The sequence below is a fragment of the Rhineura floridana genome, chromosome 3 (genome assembly GCF_030035675.1).
Source record: "Rhineura floridana isolate rRhiFlo1 chromosome 3, rRhiFlo1.hap2, whole genome shotgun sequence".
Classification (NCBI taxonomy): domain Eukaryota; kingdom Metazoa; phylum Chordata; class Lepidosauria; order Squamata; family Rhineuridae; genus Rhineura; species Rhineura floridana.
This window is the reverse complement of record NC_084482.1, coordinates 118,028,922-118,047,619: the sequence shown is the minus strand read 5'-3', so window position 1 is coordinate 118,047,619 and position 18,698 is coordinate 118,028,922. Positions and strand designations below refer to the sequence as shown.

The 18,698-nt window shown below is 41.0% G+C and overlaps 1 protein-coding gene across 1 annotated transcript in view; it reads left to right on the top strand.

Moving 5' to 3' along the window:
- The window catches only part of LOC133378781 (uncharacterized), a 77,018-nt gene that overhangs the window by 26,643 nt on the left and 31,677 nt on the right, over positions 1–18,698 (top strand). The window contains exons 5-9 of the mRNA XM_061613406.1: positions 4,841–5,172; positions 5,285–5,514; positions 5,845–6,013; positions 6,650–6,689; positions 8,786–8,872. Coding sequence (XP_061469390.1) covers positions 4,841–5,172; positions 5,285–5,514; positions 5,845–6,013; positions 6,650–6,689; positions 8,786–8,872 — 858 coding nt within the window. The remainder of the gene's footprint in view (positions 1–4,840; positions 5,173–5,284; positions 5,515–5,844; positions 6,014–6,649; positions 6,690–8,785; positions 8,873–18,698) is intronic.

Sequence of the window (18,698 nt, the reverse complement as noted above, 5' to 3'; positions counted from 1 at the left end):
ACATCAAGAGCACTCCAAAAGCCCTCCAAAATTAGGAGCCGAATGCTTGGGAGAAGAGAAATGCTTTTATCTGGTGCCTAAAAATAGATAATGATTGTGCTAGGCATGACTCCTTGAGGAGAGCATTCCATAAAGGGGGGGCACCACTGAGAAGGTCTGCTCTTGTGTTGCCACCCTCTGCACCTCCCTCAGAGGGGTCACACAAAGAAGGGCCTCAGATGCCAAACACAGGGTCTGGGTTCGTTCATATGGGGTGAGGTGGTCCTTGAGGTTTTGGGGTTCTGAGCCGTATAAGGCTTTATAGGTCAAAAGCAGCACTTTGAACTGAACCTGGAAAATAATTGGTAGCCAGTGCAGTTGTGCCAGAGTAGGTGTTATGTGCTCAGACAGTCTTGCCCTGGTGAGCAATCTGGCTGCTGAATTCTGCACCAGCTGCACTTTCAGAACTGTCTTCAAAGAAGCCCCACATATAATGCATTGCAGTAATCTAGCCTAGAGGTTACCAGAGCATAGACAACAGAAGTCAGGCTATCCCTGCCCAGACAGGATCATAGCTTGACCATCAGCCGAAGCTGATGTAAGGCAGTCTTCGCCACCGAGGCCACTTGAACCTCAAGCGATAGTAATAGATCCAGTAATGGATCACAGCAGGCATTGCATCTTTTAAAAACAACTCATAGTTAAATATTCACACATGTTTTATAATTGGGTGTTAGAACAAATTAAACCAGAGCTATCATTAGAAGCTAAAATGATGAAACTGAGGTTATCACATAATGATGAGGTTTGGACACATAATGAGAAGACATGATTCACTAGAAAAGATAACAATGCTGGGAAAAACAGAAGGGAGAAGAAAAAAGAGGAAGGCCAAACAAGAGATGGATTGATTCCATAAAGGAAGCCACAGACCTGAATTTACAAGATCTGAACAGAATGGTTTATAACATATGCTGTTGGAGGTCGCTGATACATAGGGTCGCCATAAGTCATAATTGATTTGAAGGCCCATAGCAACAACAAATATAACTGGAAATGCATATAGCATTCACTACTGTAATTCATTATACCAATACCACAGAGTAGAGAACAAAAACAGTATGTCTTCTTGACATAATAGCCAAGTTCTTATTCATTTTCCCAAAATGTATGTTGGAACACTGAATGCTCTGATCTGGAATGCAAACTCATTCAGATAATGCCTCACAGGCATAATTAGGATGCTGAACAGAAAAAATGCAAAGAATTAGACAGCCTTTCTGAAGGCAAGTAATGTAAGGAAGTACTGTTTGGTAGTTCCTCTATATTTGTCTCCCTCTTAATGTAACAGAACCAGAGCTTGGAAGTAACTCGTTATTTTTAATGAGTTACTTTTAATTCGTTACAATTTTAAATAACGAGTGGGTAATTCCATTACATTTGGCAAGTAACGGAACGAATAGTAATTTCCCTACTTTTCAGCTTCAACTTTAACGTTTCCACGTTAGGTTGGACGTTACTTGGGGGCGGGAACAAGGGGAAGTCAGCTCCTGGCTGTGATTGGTTAACACAAGACATGTGCCTCACATTGATTGGACCTCTGCGCAGACTGTCTCTTCCCTCGTGATCTGTGTTAGGAGGCACGATAGAAGAGATGAATAGGCAGGGGGAGCCTGCTAGCGTCTGACTCTGAGAGGAAAAAATGGACGCCGGAGGAAAAAGCCAGGGCAAGGAAGGCAGAATGGCGAAGAGCTGTGGAGGTGAGTGACGATGATTTGTGTGTGTGTGTGCCCCAGTGTGTGTGTTTTCAGCTGGAGTCTCTGGTTTTGGGGGGGGCTCCGGCTCTCTGGCTACCACCCCTTACTCTCTGGACTCTCCGCTTCAATTTTTTTAAAAAAAGTTTCTAGGTGGTCTAATTCCCGAGATATACACCAAAACGTAAACCCCCCCTGCACAACTTTTTTTTAAACAGATCATGCTCTAGCTACAACTCCCATCAGCCCAATCCAGTGGCCATGCTGGCTGGGGCTGATGGGAGTTGTAGTTTAAAGTAACTTTTCAAAGCTCTGGCTGCAACCCCGCCCTTTCATGATTGTGACTAAAGTGCAGACTTGTGTTTGTGTTGTAAATCTCTCTCCCTCCAACCCTATTTTTAAAGAAATTAGGCAGGGTTTATCACAGTTTTTATTATGTAGGAAACTAATACTCATTTTTTTAAAAAATGAATGAAGTTTATTTATTTATTTTTATTATTTTATTTATATCCCACCCTTGCTCCCAGTAGGAGCCCAGGGCAGCAAACAAAAGCACTAAAAACACTTTAAAAATCATAAAAACAGACTTTAAAATATATTAAAACAAAACATCTTTAAAAACATTTTTTAAAGCTTTAAAAACATTTTTTTTAAGAAAAAATTTAAAAACATATTAAAAAGCAATTTCAACACAGACGCAGACTGGGATAAGCTCTCAACTTAAAGGACTTGTTAAAAGAACAAGTTCCTTATCACTTGAGGCTGCAGTTTTCCCTGGTTGAGTAAGCCCCATTGAATACATTGGGACTTGCTTCTGAGTAAACAAACATAGGATTGCACTATAAATATCTTTACAGGTTATATAAATAAACATATTTGATAGTCATGCTTATATAAATATTTTCATAGAATCATAGAATAGTAGAGTTGGAAGGGGCCTATAAGGCCATCAAGTCCAATCCCCTGCTCAATGCAGGAATCCAAATCAAAGCATTCCCGACAAATGGCTGTCCAGCTGCCTCTTGAATGCCTCCAGTGTCGGAGATCCCACTACCTCTCTAGTAATTAGTTCCATTGTTGTATGGCTCTAACAGTTAGGAAGCTTTTCCTGATGTCCAGTCGTAATCTGGCTTCTTGCAACTTGAGCCCATTATTCTGTGTCCTGCACTCTGGGATCATTGAGAAGAGATCCCGGCCCTCCTCTGTGTGGCAACCTTTCAAATACTTGAAGAGTGCTATCATATCTCCCCTCAGTCTTCTCTTCTCCAGGTTAAATATGCCCAGTTCCTTCAGTTTCTCCTCATAGGGCGTTGTTTCCAGTCCCCTGATCATCCTTGTTGCCCTCTTTTGAACCTGTTCCAGTTTGTCTGCATCCTTCTTGAAGTGCAGAGACCAGAACTGGACACAGCACTCAAGATGAGGCCTAACCAGTGCTGAATAGAGGGGAACTAATACTTCACATGATTTGGAAACTATACTTCTGTTAATGCAGCCTGATATAGCATTTGCCTTTTTTGCAGCCACATCACACTGTTGGCTCATATTCAGCTTGTGATCAACAACAATTCCAAGATCCTTCTTGCATGTTGTACTGCTGAGCCAAGTATCCCCCATCTTATAACTGTGCATTTGGTTTCTTTTTCCTAAGTGTAGAACTTTTACTTCCACCCAGTTTTGTCATGCTGTGTCCCTATAAGTATCCAATTGCATACTATGGTTGTACAATACTTCCTTTATATTTTAAGTATGCCTTGGGGTAGTCATGGTTCTCCATTGTTTTCATCCTGAGGGGCAGATAGGCTGAGAAATGGTGAGTAGCCCATGGTCACCCACTACACTTTATAGCTTATTTCCATTTTGAAAAATTAATTAAAACAATTTACATGCAGGCAAAATTTATTAAGCGGATTCACACAATATGTGTAAAGCACATCCAACTCGCATTTAAAGCGCATGACTTCCCCTAAAGAATTCTGGGAAGTGTCATTTCCCCCTCACAGTTATAGTTCTCCCCACTCTTAACAAACTGCAGTTCCCATGATTCTGTGGTGGGATTCATGTGCTTCAAATGGGTGTTGAATGTGCTTTAAAGGAATGGTGTGGATCTGCCCTAGGTATGATGTTCATTCAAGAGTGAATTGAAAAGAACAATTTTAAAAGATACTTCTTACTCTTACTCATTTTTCAGACCTCTTTCTGAAGTAAAGGGTCAAATCTGTAAAAACATTTGGAGCAGCCACATTAAAAGATAAGGGCAGGGTATTCCAGGCAGGGGGTTGCCAACCCTGCTTGGATATGGATGTCTTTGCAGAAGAACCCTAGTCAAGGTTTACCAACAGCACAGTCCAAACTATATCTACTTAGAAGTCAGTCCTGTTGAGTTCTATGGGGCTTAATCCCTTAGTAAGCATGTTTAGAATTGCAGCCTTCAGGAGCCTCCATCTTTACTCCCCAAAGCTCCCATCTAACATCTCCACAACACTAGGCTCCTTTGTCTCTGCTGTGGCCTTCTGGTGACTGCCCTAGCCTGAAGGCACTTAACCCTTCTTGCTGAAAGCAAGTAGGCTACATTAAATGTTCCCTACCCAGGCTCATATATATAAAATATAAACGGCATTTTGTCAAAAGTATTTTTGTCTACATTTTATACCTCATCCTTGGTTTTCCAAGCTTGGCATGGAATGCTTCTCATACAGAATTAATTTGAAATGCTGCATATTTATTATCATAATCATCATATTCAAAATAAAAAATATATGTACCGCCTTCAAGTTGATTCCAACTTATGGTGACCCTATGAATAGGGTTTTCATGAGGCTGAGAGGCAGTGACTGGCCCAAGGTCACTCAGTGAGCTTCATGGCTATGTGGGGATTTGAACCCTAGTCTCATTTTGTTCTCACAACAACCCTGTGAGATAGTAGGTTAGACTGGCCCAGGCAGGGTTATTCAGTGAGCAAAAATGATGCAAATAGGATCTCTTTTAATTGTGCTATCGACCTGCTTACTTCCACTCTGACTGGGGGATCTTGCAGCATGGGGAAGAGATGGGGGCACATCACAGCTGAAGTTCACCCATATAGGAGCATTATCTCTTGTTTATTACAGAGACACCTGTTGCAGGTTTTGCTGCTGAGAGCAGCAGTCAGTTAGTGCGGCCACTTGAGTCACAGCTTGTTGATCCTGAGGAGGCAAAACTAGAAAGTGAGGTTCAGAAAGGAGGCCCTGTGCACGAGGAGGAGGAGGGCATGAAGCAGTGCCAGTTGCCCACAGCCACATCTGCAGAACAGCAAGTACCATGGTTTGGCTTAGAGAAAGCTTGTACATTTGTGAGCCAGAGTGGGAAAAATGTTGTTGTACGACGCAATTACTGCCTTCCAAGGATCAAAAATCTGAGATCAGCTGTTTCCTCCTCATCCAATGTGAAGAAACATTTTGAGGTAAGCCTTTGTCATGCTGGTCCTCAAAGAGTGTCCATTGTCTATTTATGTTTAAATTGTGAAGTTCCTCTTCCATTTTTTCTTGGATTCATGCTTTGTTCTTCTTCCTCAGAGGGCACACCCTGAGAAGCTGAGAGCAATTGAAGAAGCAATAAAGGCAAGGAGACGTGGCCTTCCTGAACCAATGCATGACACCCCTCCTCCCCAAATGCTGAAGCAGCAGCAGACAACCCTTGAGAGGTGGGGATCTGGCAGGGATCTGCTTCTTCTGGCAGCCTGCGTACACCCTCGCTTCAAACTAGAACGGCTGGAATCGTGTCAGGCCACCACCCATACCAACAAGTAAGAACATTAGGGAAGCCCTTTGGGTGGATTACTCCAAGGGAAATGTTGTCTCAAGGGAGGCATCAGAGGGCTTAAGGTGGTAGGCAGGGGCTGGGCCTTTTCTTCCTGGGGCTCCTCATCACAACCTTGGGTTGCTGCAGGTAATCCTTAAGGGTCTGCTGTGCTGCCCCATGAGTGTGGTGAATTGGTCACCTTCCTACCTTCCATGTCATCATCCACAGGCTCAGGCTGGACCCTGAACCAGGGGACATGACAAGCATCAGGAAATGAAGAGCAGATGATGGTTTCCTAACATATATGTGTTAACATATCCTCTCTCTTTCTTAGATACACAATGGAAGCCTTGTTAAAAGCTGAAATAAAGATGGGTGTACTTAATGAGGACAGTGATCAGTCTTCAGATAAAGACCAGGAAGGAGATGACTTAGAAGATGACTTCTTTAACTTTCTGCCCCAGGGCAAGAAGTCAGCAGTGGACACTGCTGAGGAGGAACTGGTGAGGTACCTGAGGTCTCCCAGCAGAAAAGTGTCATCACTCCATGGCTTTCCACATGTGCTGCAGTGTTTTTTGCAGCACAACACAGGCATGCCTTCAAGCGCCGCAGTAGAACGCCTGTTCAGTACTGGTGGCAACGTAATGACTGTAAAAGACATTCCTTGTCTGACATGCTCTTTGAGCATCTTGTTCTTTTGAGACATAACAGAAACATATTATAAAAGCATTTCAAGTGTAAAATTAGATTTCAATAGTTGGGGTATCTTCATTGCTTGGGGGGATGTGAGATTCTGTTATGCCATTATGTTAATCTTATGGATAAATTTTTTTATTCTACTACCCCCTGTGTGTGTGTGTTTATTTTTAATATTGTTTTAGGCTTCTTAGATGTGCAGCAGCCAAGGCCAGCACCTTGTAGGAGTTTTTTTAAAAAGTAACTGAAATGTAATTGTAGTGATTACTTTTGAGAAAAAGTAAAGTAATCAGTTACTTTCAGAGCAATTGTAATTGTAACGGTAATTACTACTTTTTGGGCCAAGTAATTGTAACTGTAATTTATTACTTTTTAAAAGTAATCTTCCAAGCTCTGAACAGAACTAACTGCCTTTTATTTTTGTTGGTTTTAATATCCTGCAGGGTATCTATACAAGAAGCAGAAGATGCGTAATTCTACAAGGTAATTACTATTGAGTCTGTTAGTGCTAAGAGTAGATACTGTAATAATTTTACAACTTGTGATTATTCTTGTACGAGATAAGTGTATACTAGAGTTGGAGAGATCAGCATTAGCGCCACATATTCACATACTTTGGAAGTACATACGTACATTGCCTCATGTTTACAGGCCTGCATTTAAAGAAGCACACAACTAGTTACATGTGTTTCAAGCAGCAGTGTTCCCCAATACTATAGGGGCCATATAAGAGAAGCAGACAGGAGTGTAGTCCTGAATACCAGTACTGACACTATGGGCACATTCAAAAGATGATGGTGAAATGGAGTAAGGGTTTGCTGCTTGAAGAAAAAAAAATCCCACAAGGCATATGGAGTTATTTCTGGTGAACATTTTAATCTCCCATAAATCCTTGGAAACAATGCTATGTCTTTCACAGAGTAATTTTTGCATCACGGGGGGAATGCTGTTGCTACAAAACTGGTGGCGGCAGCAGCAAAATAGAAAACTGTGGGGATACTTTGTCTCCCCATCTTAAAATTCAAGCCAAATGTTCTCACTTCTGAATTTTCAGCTCAGCACTAGAAAAGTATGAGCAGAACATGTCCATTTTATTTTGTCCTGAGTTATTTCTAGAGAACGACACTGATAAAATCCTGAGGGTTTCAGAAAACAAATATTCCCCAGGCTGATCCCTAATCAGGCCCAGATTGTTCCAATGTATCTGTATGATTTGGAATTGGATCATTTTTTATTTGGTTCCCCCCACCCTTTACCAATCCTTCCCAAGTTTTGTTTTGTTTTGCTTTGTTTTTTTTAAGGGAGAAGGTGGTAGGGAGGTGACATAGGCCTCAGATGTATGACCTTGGATGTTGCTGGGCATGCTCATAGCAGCGTAAAGGTGCCCTGAGAAGTATAGGGACTATGATTTTCTTCTGAATTTTTAAATGATTTTTTAAAATGTGAATAAATACCCTGGATTATGCTGCGGCTGAGATATGTTCAGTAGCAGTTGGTGCGGTGGCAAAGGTGGGGCTGCATTCCGTATGTGGCTTCTGGACACTGAGCATTGCTGCTGCTTACAGAGAGCGGGAGGGGTGAGGTACAGGGAACGAAGCACAGCACAGGCATGGTGACACGAGCATCGGATTGGCTCTCCTGCTGTACCGACACCATGCCTTGCTCCCTGTGCCTTCCCCTCTCATTAGGCGGCAGCCACATTTGGCAGCTGTAAGCCAGGTACACAATGTCACCCTGCCTTTGCCTCCCCACCAACTGCTATTGGGTGTGTTCTCCTGATTTTGTCCTGCTGACAGAGTGAATGATGCGATCTGATATTTGCCAGGTTAAAAAATTGTTTTTATTTTGTTTTTTAAATTTTTATACGGCCTTTCTGAAAACCACCAAGGCAGAGTATGACAAATCAAAAATTAAAGACATCATAAAAACATTATGATGCCAGGAGAGGGGGGCAGTTGTCTCCTTGAAGGGAATGCATTCCACAATAGATAGTGACAAGGAGAAAGCCCTCTCATGCATGGCCATCAAGTGGGTCTCTGCAGTTGGCAGTATCCTCAAGCGGGCCTCTCCTGTAGATCTTAGTAACTGGATAGCTTCACAATGGTATGAGTGGTCTCTTAGGTAGCCATGCTCTAAGCCAGGGGTGGCTAACCTTTGTCAGGCCAAGAGCCACACTGAATCATTTATACTCAACATTTCCATTGAATCATTTATACTCAACAATTTATCCCCAAGGTTTGCTGAGCCAAATGTCCGAAGGTTTGCAGGGGTACTGAGATGTTCTCTCTCTCTCTCTCTCTCTCTCTCTCTCCCCCTCCCTCCCTCCCTCCCTCCCTCTCTCAAACTCTAGCCAAGCAGGTGGGCTATGTTTGTCTTAGTAGGTTACAAGTTGGAAGGCCAGCTCTCTGCAGACAGAAACTGAGGGGAATGCCATAGATGGTGAAATCCAAGAACAGGGAAATACTAAAATGAGTTGAATTAGCAAACTTGTAACATTACTTAGGGTATCTTTACTACATTTTCTTCACATATTTCACTTGGCCCAAATGTTGTAATTCGTACTTGTTTGCTGTTTACAGTCAGGTGGCATTCTCAAGCTCAGACACTGGAAGAATTCAGCACGTTCTGGAAGCTGGTGTCCATGCACCGGAAAATATTTATGAGATGAATTGAAGAATAATATGTACTGTCCAGTTCAGACTGAATAAACACCTAAGAGAAGAGGAGCTACTAGGAGCAGACTGATTATCACAGAGACATCAGTACAACGGCAAGCACATCCAGATTCTAACCAGTGGTGGCCAAACCTTTTGGGGAGAACATTACATGTATAGTATGAGACACTGCACGTCTATCACAGTACATATGTATATCCTTCTGCTTTAACGTGTGTTTCCCTTTAGTAGGCTGTGCTGGAGAAGCAAGACCAGAAATGGAAGCCTGACTCTGTGCCATAGTCCAGTCTTCCTCACCCTACGGTCTCCTAGATGTTTTGAACTACATCAGCTCCAGACAGTGTGGCCAATGGTTAGAGATGATATTTGTAGTCCAAAACATTGGAGGGCATCAAATTGGAGAAAGAGGTCATAACCAGTATCTCCTGCTTCTGAAGAGGCATGCCACAGTCACCTACTGCCTGTACTACTAATTGGTCATCCATCTTCTAAAGGGCCAGATACATTTTCTTATATCACATGTGAGGATCTCTCAAAGTAGGACAACTAATAGCCATGTGATTTGCAGAGGTACTGGGATGTTTTGTAAGCCTTAGGCAGTCAGCAGAGAGAGAGAGAGAGAGGGAGAGAGAGGGAGAGGGAGAGAGGGGGAGAGAGAGGGAGAGGGAGGGAGAGGAGAGGGTGTGTGTGTGTGTGAAAACAGCCATGTGACAGCTGCTGAAAGGCTTACTGCATGAAACTTATCACCACATTTTTCAGTGGTCCCTATGCCCACGTGAACAAGTGCTGGGTTAACACCCTTTCTCGAGTATTCTGACTGGAATCACAGAGTGGCAATGCAATTCACATGGTCATAGCCTTGGCTGACATCCCTGAGCATAGTTGCAACTTTGGTAAGATTGCTATCTGATGTATGACAGGCGTTTAACATCGAAAGTCCTAGGAGGACAAAGTGGGACACGATAATGTTAACAGGTGTGGACTCTGCAATCTAGCCACAGTATTTGCTGTCACAATTCATGTAGAAGGAATAGCTGGTGCCCCAGCACTTTTTAACTTAATTTCTATTGCTATTCATTTCTATTGCAACAGAACTCAACTTATGCCTCCAGTGATGGCTCCTCTGGCCTCCAAAGTGTAGGTGTGCAGTGCTTCACCCACCAAGGCCCATACCATTGTCTCACTTCCAGCACTACTCACTCCTTTCTGCTTCACACCCGCTCCATCTGCCCTTGTTTTATATGAGGATATTTTTGTAAATGAATAAAAGTGGAGGTTTAAATAATGATTTACTAAATGTGTTTTTCTGAACAGGTGTTCAATCCCCCCCATCAATAACAGTCTTAAGATTAAATGATTCAAACCTCTGCTGTTTCTGTACTGCTGCTGGGATGAATGAAAGAAGAATGGGTAAAACAAGAGAAGGAAAAAGTGGTACTTCTGCTATTAGATGCTCTGCATCCTCCCCACAGCTGTGGATATCAAACTAGAACTACCCAAGTGCTCTAGACAGCTTTTGTTAAATAGGTTAGGCACTTATCAAGCCCCTTTGAAGCCCCCCCCACAAGTGAGATGTATGTAGTGTGCTACTCAAGTGCCATTACAATTAATGGGTCCCTTCCTAGCATGGAAGGGAAAAAAAGGATGGGGAAAACCAACACCAAACTGGTGAAAAAGAAGAGATGAATATGTTACATGCTGAGAAAGCCATACAATAGTTCTAGTTTTATTCCTTGGATCACTTTTATGTTTACAAATATATTATCAAGGTATGCATTTTATTTTACTGGCTATAAATAGGAAGGGATATGACACAGACGTGAGAATTTGATTTTTTTAAAATATTCTTTATAGTTTTTTAAAAAAACATTTACTGCTATCCCTTCACCCAAAGGCCCCAGGGTGGGTCACAACAGTTTCAAAATACATCATTAAAACAGTTTTTTAAAAGTTTCCTTTAATTACTAATCTTGTTGTATTGTTGTGTGTTCTTTTTTGTTGCCTATATTTTTAACTTTTGAAATAAAACTTCATCTCTTTTCAACAAAAGGAGGGGAGGAAACAAGAGGAACAATTCAGACATACAATTTAAAACACTTTTGTCCAGCACAGTTATTTGAAGATCAAAGAGGAATGCTCTAATTTTGCCAGTAGATCACTAGAGGGCGCACAAAGTACTTCCTGGATTTATGTTTGAGATTTATACTTTACACAGGCTTTTCATTTCCCGGGGACCATGATTTTTCAGATTTTACTGTTATGAATCTTTTTTTAAAAAAAACAAGACAGAAAAAACACACCAAGACAAATAAAGGACATTAGTTCGTGGTTTTCCTTTCTTTTGTTTGTTACTAGCAGTTTTATTTGGAACAAGATACATACTGCAAATAGACTAATGGGGCAGTAGAAATAATATGGATGTAGAAGAAATTATGACAGTTTGATCACTGTGTCTTCCTCACAGCACTTCATGGCAACAGTATAAATATTGAACAGTATGCAAGGCTACAATTATAAGTCCTTCTTCACCCACACTGCCCATTGCAAGGAAGACCAAGAGTGAGAGAGCGGTTAACAGAGAAAGAAGTGGTGGGATCACAAATGCATCTGGGTGAGCTGCATATCAATGGTGATAGCCATGATGGCTCTGTATCAAGGATAGGGAACCTGGTACTCTCCAGATGTTGTTGGACAGCAACTTTCACCATCCCTGTCCATTGTCTATGCTGGCTGGGGATGATTGTAGTTGTAGTCCAACGCCATCTGGAGGCCACAGATTCCTTATCTCTGTTCTATATGGTATATGTCAAAATCCTTAGTCTCCAACATTACCAATGTCCAGACATTTGGCAAGCTATGAAAAAACACACAACTTAGCTTGTAAACCACTGGACGACTTGAAGTTTCAGGTGGTGTGATCAGAGCAATTGAAGAAGCTCATTCTAGTAATGCTGTATGCTGGAGCAGACAAGGAAGACCATGGTAAATATTTAGGACCAAAACAGATATGATAAAAATGCCCTCTTTTTTTTCCAATCACAAGGAACCCAATTTAAGGCCAGAGCAGTAGTGCTGGAGGATTAGGTTTTTCACTTTTCCCCTAAACTGAAATTGTCTCTTGCCCATAACTGCTCCTAGCTCACCGAGAAAATTATAAGCACAAAACAGGTACACAAGAGGAACCTTGTTGGATAAACTAAAAGTCTCCCTAATCCAGTATTGCATTTCCCACAGTGGCCAACAAACAGACCACAATCAGTCCTCCCCTGATATTGCTCCCCAGCAAATGGTATTTAGGATAGGCTGCCTTTCAATTGGAAGATTCTGTAATGCCACTGAGAGATCCATCCTCCATAAATTTGTCTCATTCCCCTTTAAAGGAATTTATTAATTAAAGAATTTCTACATCATCTTTCACCAAATATGGTCACAGAATGGTTTACAACAAAATGAGACAATATAAAATGTAAGACATAATGCAAAAAAAGGAAGAACAATACAAATAATTCTCATAAAATACATAAATAAGATAACTAACAGCACCATAACTTGAAAACAACCTAATACATCAACCTCCAAAGACTGACAAAAAAAGTTGAGTTTTACCTGGCATCTAAATGAATATGTTGGAGCAGAAGGCATTTCAATGGAGAAGTAATTCCACAGATGTGGAGCCACCACTGAAAAGGGTCTTTCATGGGCTGCTGCACTATGGACCTCATGTAACACAGGGATCACCACAATAGCCTCATCCACTGATCCATTGATACAGGAGAAACCACTCTGTCAGATATTTGGTCCCAGGTACTTCACAGCTTTAAATGTCAATATATCCACTGTGCATTGGGCTTGGAAGATAACTGGCAACCAGTGCAACTATTTGAGAATCGGAATTATATTTGATTGGCACGCTGCTCTCATCAACACCCTGGTCATGTAAGTGTTGTTGAACCGATTGGGAGCAGTGACCACAGTGCTATTAAATTAAACATACATGTAACTGGCCAATTGCCAAGAAAATCCAACACGGTCACATTTGACTTCAAAAGAGGAAACTTCACAAAAATGAGGGGATTGGTAAAAAGAAAGCTGAAAAACAAAGTCCAGAGGGTCACATCACTCGAAAATGCTTGGAAGTTGTTTAAAAACACTAGATTAGAAGCTCAACTGGAGTGCATACCGCAGATCAGAAAAGGTACCGCCAGGGCCAAGAAGATGCCAGCATGGTTAACAAGCAAAGTCAAGGAAGCTCTTAGAGGCAAAAAGTCTTCCTTCAGAAAATGGAAGTCTTGTCCGAATGAAGAAAATAAAAAAGAACACAAACTCTGGCAAAAGAAATGCAAGAAGACAATAAGGGATGCTAAAAAAGAATTTGAGGAGCACATTGCTAAGAACATAAAAACCAACAACAAAAAATTCTATAAATACATTCAAAGCAGGAGACCATCTAGGGAGACGATTGGACCCTTGGATGATAAGGGAGTCAAAGGTGTACTAAAGAACGATAAGGAGATTGCAGAGAAGCTAAATGAATTCTTTGCATCTGTCTTCACAGTGGAAGATATAGGGCAGATCCCTGAACCTGAACTAACATTTGCAGGAAGGGATTCTGAGGAACTAAGACAAATAGTGGTAACGAGAGACGAAGTTCTAAGCTTAATGGACAATATAAAAACTGACAAATCACCGGGCCCGGATGGCATCCACCCGAGAGTTCTCAAAGAACTCAAAGGTGAAATTGCTGATCTGCTAACTAAAATATGTAACTTGTCCCTTGGGTCCTCCTCCGTGCCTGAGGACTGGAAAGTCGCAAATGTAACACCAATCTTCAAAAAGGGATCCAGAGGAGATCCCGGAAATTACAGGCCAGTTAGCTTAACTTCTGTCCCTGGAAAACTGGTAGAAAGTATTATTAAAGCTAGATTAACCAAGCACATAGAAGAACAAGCCTTGCTGAAGCAGAGCCAGCATGGCTTCTGCAAGGGAAAGTCCTGTCTCAGTAACCTATTAGAATTCTTTGAGAGTGTCAACAAGCATATAGATAGAGGTGATCCAGTGGACATAGTGTACTTAGACTTTCAAAAAGCGTTTGACAAGGTACCTCACCAAAGGCTTCTGAGGAAGCTTAGCAGTCATGGAATAAGAGGAGAGGTCCTCTTGTGGATAAGGAATTGGTTAAGAAGCAGAAAGCAGAGAGTAGGAATAAACGGACAGTTCTCCCAATGGAGGGCTGTAGAAAGTGGAGTCCCTCAAGGATCGGTATTGGGACCTGTACCTTTCAACTTGTTCATTAATGACCTAGAATTAGGAGTGAGCAGTGAAGTGGCCAAGTTTGCTGACGACACTAAATTGTTCAGGGTTGTTAAAACAAAAAGGGATTGCGAAGAGCTCCAAAAAGACCTCTCCAAACTGAGTGAATGGGCGGAAAAATGGCAAATGCAATTCAATATAAACAAGTGTAAAATTATGCATATTGGAGCAAAAAATCTGAATTTCACATATACGCTCATGGGGTCTGAACTGGCGGTGACCGACCAGGAGAGAGACCTCGGGGTTGTAATGGACAGCACGATGAAAATGTCGACCCAGTGTGCGGCAGATGTGAAAAAGGCAAATTCCATGCTAGCAATAATTAGGAAAGGTATTGAAAATAAAACAGCCGATATCATAATGCCGTTGTATAAATCTATGGTGCGGCCGCATTTGGAATACTGTGTACAGTTCTGGTCGCCTCATCTCAAAAAGGATATTCTAGAGTTGGAAAAGGTTCAGAAGAGGGCAACCAGAATGATCAAGGGGATGGAGCGACTCCCTTACGAGGAAAGGTTGCAGCATTTGGGGCTTTTTAGTTTAGAGAAAAGGCGGGTCAGAGGAGACATGATAGAAGTGTATAAAATTATGCATGGCATTGAGAAAGTGGATAGAGAAAAGTTCTTCTCCCTCTCTCATAATACTAGAACTCGTGGACATTCAAAGAAGCTGAATGTTGGAAGATTCAGGACAGACAAAAGGAAGTACTTCTTTACTCAGCGCATAGTTAAACTATGGAATTTGCTCCCACAAGATGCAGTAATGGCCACCAGCTTGGATGGCTTTAAAAGAAGATTAGACAAATTCATGAAGGACAGGGCTATCAATGGCTACTAGCCATGATGGCTGTGCTCTGCCACCCTAGTCAGAGGCAGCATGCTTCTGAAAACCAGTTGCCGGAAGCCTCAGGAGGGGAGAGTGTTCTTGCACTCGGGTCCTGCTTGTGGGCTTCCCCCAGGCACCTGGTTGGCCACTGTGAGAACAGGATGCTGGACTAGATGGGCCACTGGCCTGATCCAGCAGGCTCTTCTTATGTTCTTATGTTCTTATGTCACCTAATTTTGCACTAAGGGTGAGACTTCCGGGAAGGGTGACTTCGCTTGTGCCTGCTTTTGAGACGGGCTCCCGCCTCAAAAGAAGCTTATTCAAATATAAATCAGTCAGAACATTTTTTTTTATTGACTGATGAAATTTCTCCCGGGCAGGGAGAAACGTAGAGATCAACCTCAAAAGCCTGTTTTTGTTGGGAGGACTGGATTTCATTAATTTATGAGAAAAGGTCCAGCCAGCAATGCCGGACGGACTTCCGAACAAGCTCTATCTGTTTAATGCGATACGTTTATCTTTTCTTCAAAGAGAAAACAGACTAACAGGCAAGCACCCTTCTTTCTATTATTTTTTTTACTTGGTTTAAATTGTTGCAGCAAAAAGAGATTTGTCAAATTAATCAGCTTTAAAGAACTTCTGGGTCAGCTATAACTCTTCTCTGTTATTCACGAAATTAACAGCTTATCTCTGTTTCTATTGCAAAAAGCTGTCCTGGAAGTGCATTCTAAAGATATAAACAGAAGAGGGATTTCTATTCCGAGGAACATTATATTGTCTGGGACTATTCTCTTTTTGGTTTATTTTATTTTGACGAATCTGCTTCTTCACGACGCCACTAACTGTTTTGATGCTGGGAACTAAATTTGTTTTGTATTCTTGAACATAGAGAGATAAGGCAGGCTGCTCTGTTTATACTGTGATGTCATCAAGCCTGGAATATTAACCCAATTGTTGCTGAAATAAGAAGTGGTTCTTCTTTATTTTTGTTTTGCTTTGTTTTCGTGGTTTTAAAAATGGCAATCAAGAAAGTGGCTGAGAATCTGGAAGTAATTATGTTTCAGAAAATAATGGATGAGATTGAGATAATGAAACAAACCCTGCGACAGGGCAGTAAGGAGCTGAAAATTGAACTGAGCAAAATGACGCAGGAGCTTAAAGAAATAGGGGATCCTGTGAGAGAGGAGAATGAGATCAGAGATGAGAAAAGAAAAAATAAAGGGAAGATACAAGCCCTGGAGATTGGAACAAATGTGGAATTGGAAAAAGATCTGGAGTTTATGGATATTAGAAATAAAATCTACTGTTTGGAATTTAACGTTATCTCTGAAGAAATTAATGAAGATATTAGAGATAAAGTTATCAATGGCTTGGATAATCTTCTGGACTGGAATGATGTGATGGAGCTTGATATAGAGAAAATCTATGGAATTAACTGCAGCCATGTGACAATGGAAAAACTCTCAAGAGATGAGCCAGTGCATTTTGTAAAAAAGAAGAACAGAGATATGACTTTACAACAGTATTTCAGCAACTTATTCAGAATTGATGGCAAGAAAATATTTGGGATAGAGGAAATTCCCATCAGACTCTTATTATATGACTATGGCTACAACAGCAAGATTATTATGGAATACTGATAATGGAAGATTGGACACTGAAATTACTGGACTTAGCAGGACTATTGAAGATGGAAGATGGAATAAATAGGGATAATGGAATAATGGCTATTGAAATTATTGGACCTAACAGATTTTGATGAGATGGATTAATCGATATGTTTATTTGGACTATGGTTACGACAATAAGATTATTATTATTATTAACGAGATGGATTAATCGACATGTTTATTTGGAGAAAAATTGATAGATATATTTCTTAAAGAATTGAAACCTCTCTTTGACTTTTTGTGGAAAGAATAAAGTAATGTTTATGAGATTTGATGATTAATTAAGATAACTACTGGAGGAAAGTGATTTTATAATATAATTTAAGAGACAGGATTGTTATATATTGTAGACCTATAACTGATTTGATCTGCGACAAATGGGAAGTCAACATTTTATTTTTTTGTTTAATCATTTTTGTTTTGTTTTGTTTTTTGTCTTTGAATGTTTTATGATTTTGTTTTGTATGTTTTATGAAAATTTGAATAAAAATTATTGTAAAAAAAAAAAGAAAAGGTTCAGAAGAGGGCAACCAGAATGATCAAGGGGATGGAGCGACTCCCTTACGAGGAAAGGTTGCAGCATTTGGGGCTTTTTAGTTTAGAGAAAAGGCGGGTCAGAGGAGACATGATAGAAGTGTATAAAATTATGCATGGCATTGAGAAAGTGGATAGAGAAAAGTTCTTCTCCCTCTCTCATAATACTAGAACTCGTGGACATTCAAAGAAGCTGAATGTTGGAAGATTCAGGACAGACAAAAGGAAGTACTTCTTTACTCAGCGCATAGTTAAACTGTGGAATTTGCTCCCACAAGATGCAGTAATGGCCACCAGCTTGGATGGCTTTAAAAGAAGATTAGACAAATTCATGGAGGACAGGGCTATCAATGGCTACTAGCCATGATGGCTGTGCTCTGCCACCCTAGTCAGAGGCAGCATGCTTCTGAAAACCAGTTGCCGGAAGCCTCAGGAGGGGAGAGTGTTCTTGCACTCGGGTCCTGCTTGTGGGCTTCCCCCAGGCACCTGGTTGGCCACTGTGAGAACAGGATGCTGGACTAGATGGGCCACTGGCCTGATCCAGCAGGCTCTTCTTATGTTCTTATGTTCTTATGTCACCTAATTTTGCACTAAGGGTGAGACTTCCGGGAAGGGTGACTTCGCTTGTGCCTGCTTTTGAGACGGGCTCCCGCCTCAAAAGAAGCTTATTCAGATATAAATCAGTCAGAACATTTTTTTTTATTGACTGATGAAATTTCTCCCGGGCAGGGAGAAACGTAGAGATCAACCTCAAAAGCCTGTTTTTGTTGGGAGGACTGGATTTCATTAATTTATGAGAAAAGGTCCAGCCAGCAATGCCGGATGGACTTCCGAACAAGCTCTATCTGTTTAATGCGATACGTTTATCTTTTCTTCAAAGAGAAAACAGACTAACAGGCAAGCACCCTTCTTTCTATTATTTTTTTTACTTGGTTTAAATTGTTGCAGCAAAAAGAGATTTGTCAAATTAATCAGCTTTAAAGAACTTCTGGGTCAGCTATAACTCTTCTCTGTTATTCACGAAATTAACAGCTTATCTCTGTTTCTATTGCAAAAAGCTGTCCTGGAAGTGCATTCTAAAGATATAAACAGAAGAGGGATTTCTATTCCGAGGAACATTATATTGTCTGGGACTATTCTCTTTTTGGTTTATTTTATTTTGACGAATCTGCTTCTTCACGACGCCACTAACTGTTTTGATGCTGGGAACTAAATTTGTTTTGTATTCTTGAACATAGAGAGATAAGGCAGGCTGCTCTGTTTATACTGTGATGTCATCAAGCCTGGAATATTAACCCAATTGTTGCTGAAATAAGAAGTGGTTCTTCTTTATTTTTGTTTTGCTTTGTTTTCGTGGTTTTAAAAATGGCAATCAAGAAAGTGGCTGAGAATCTGGAAGTAATTATGTTTCAGAAAATAATGGATGAGATTGAGATAATGAAACAAACCCTGCGACAGGGCAGTAAGGAGCTGAAAAT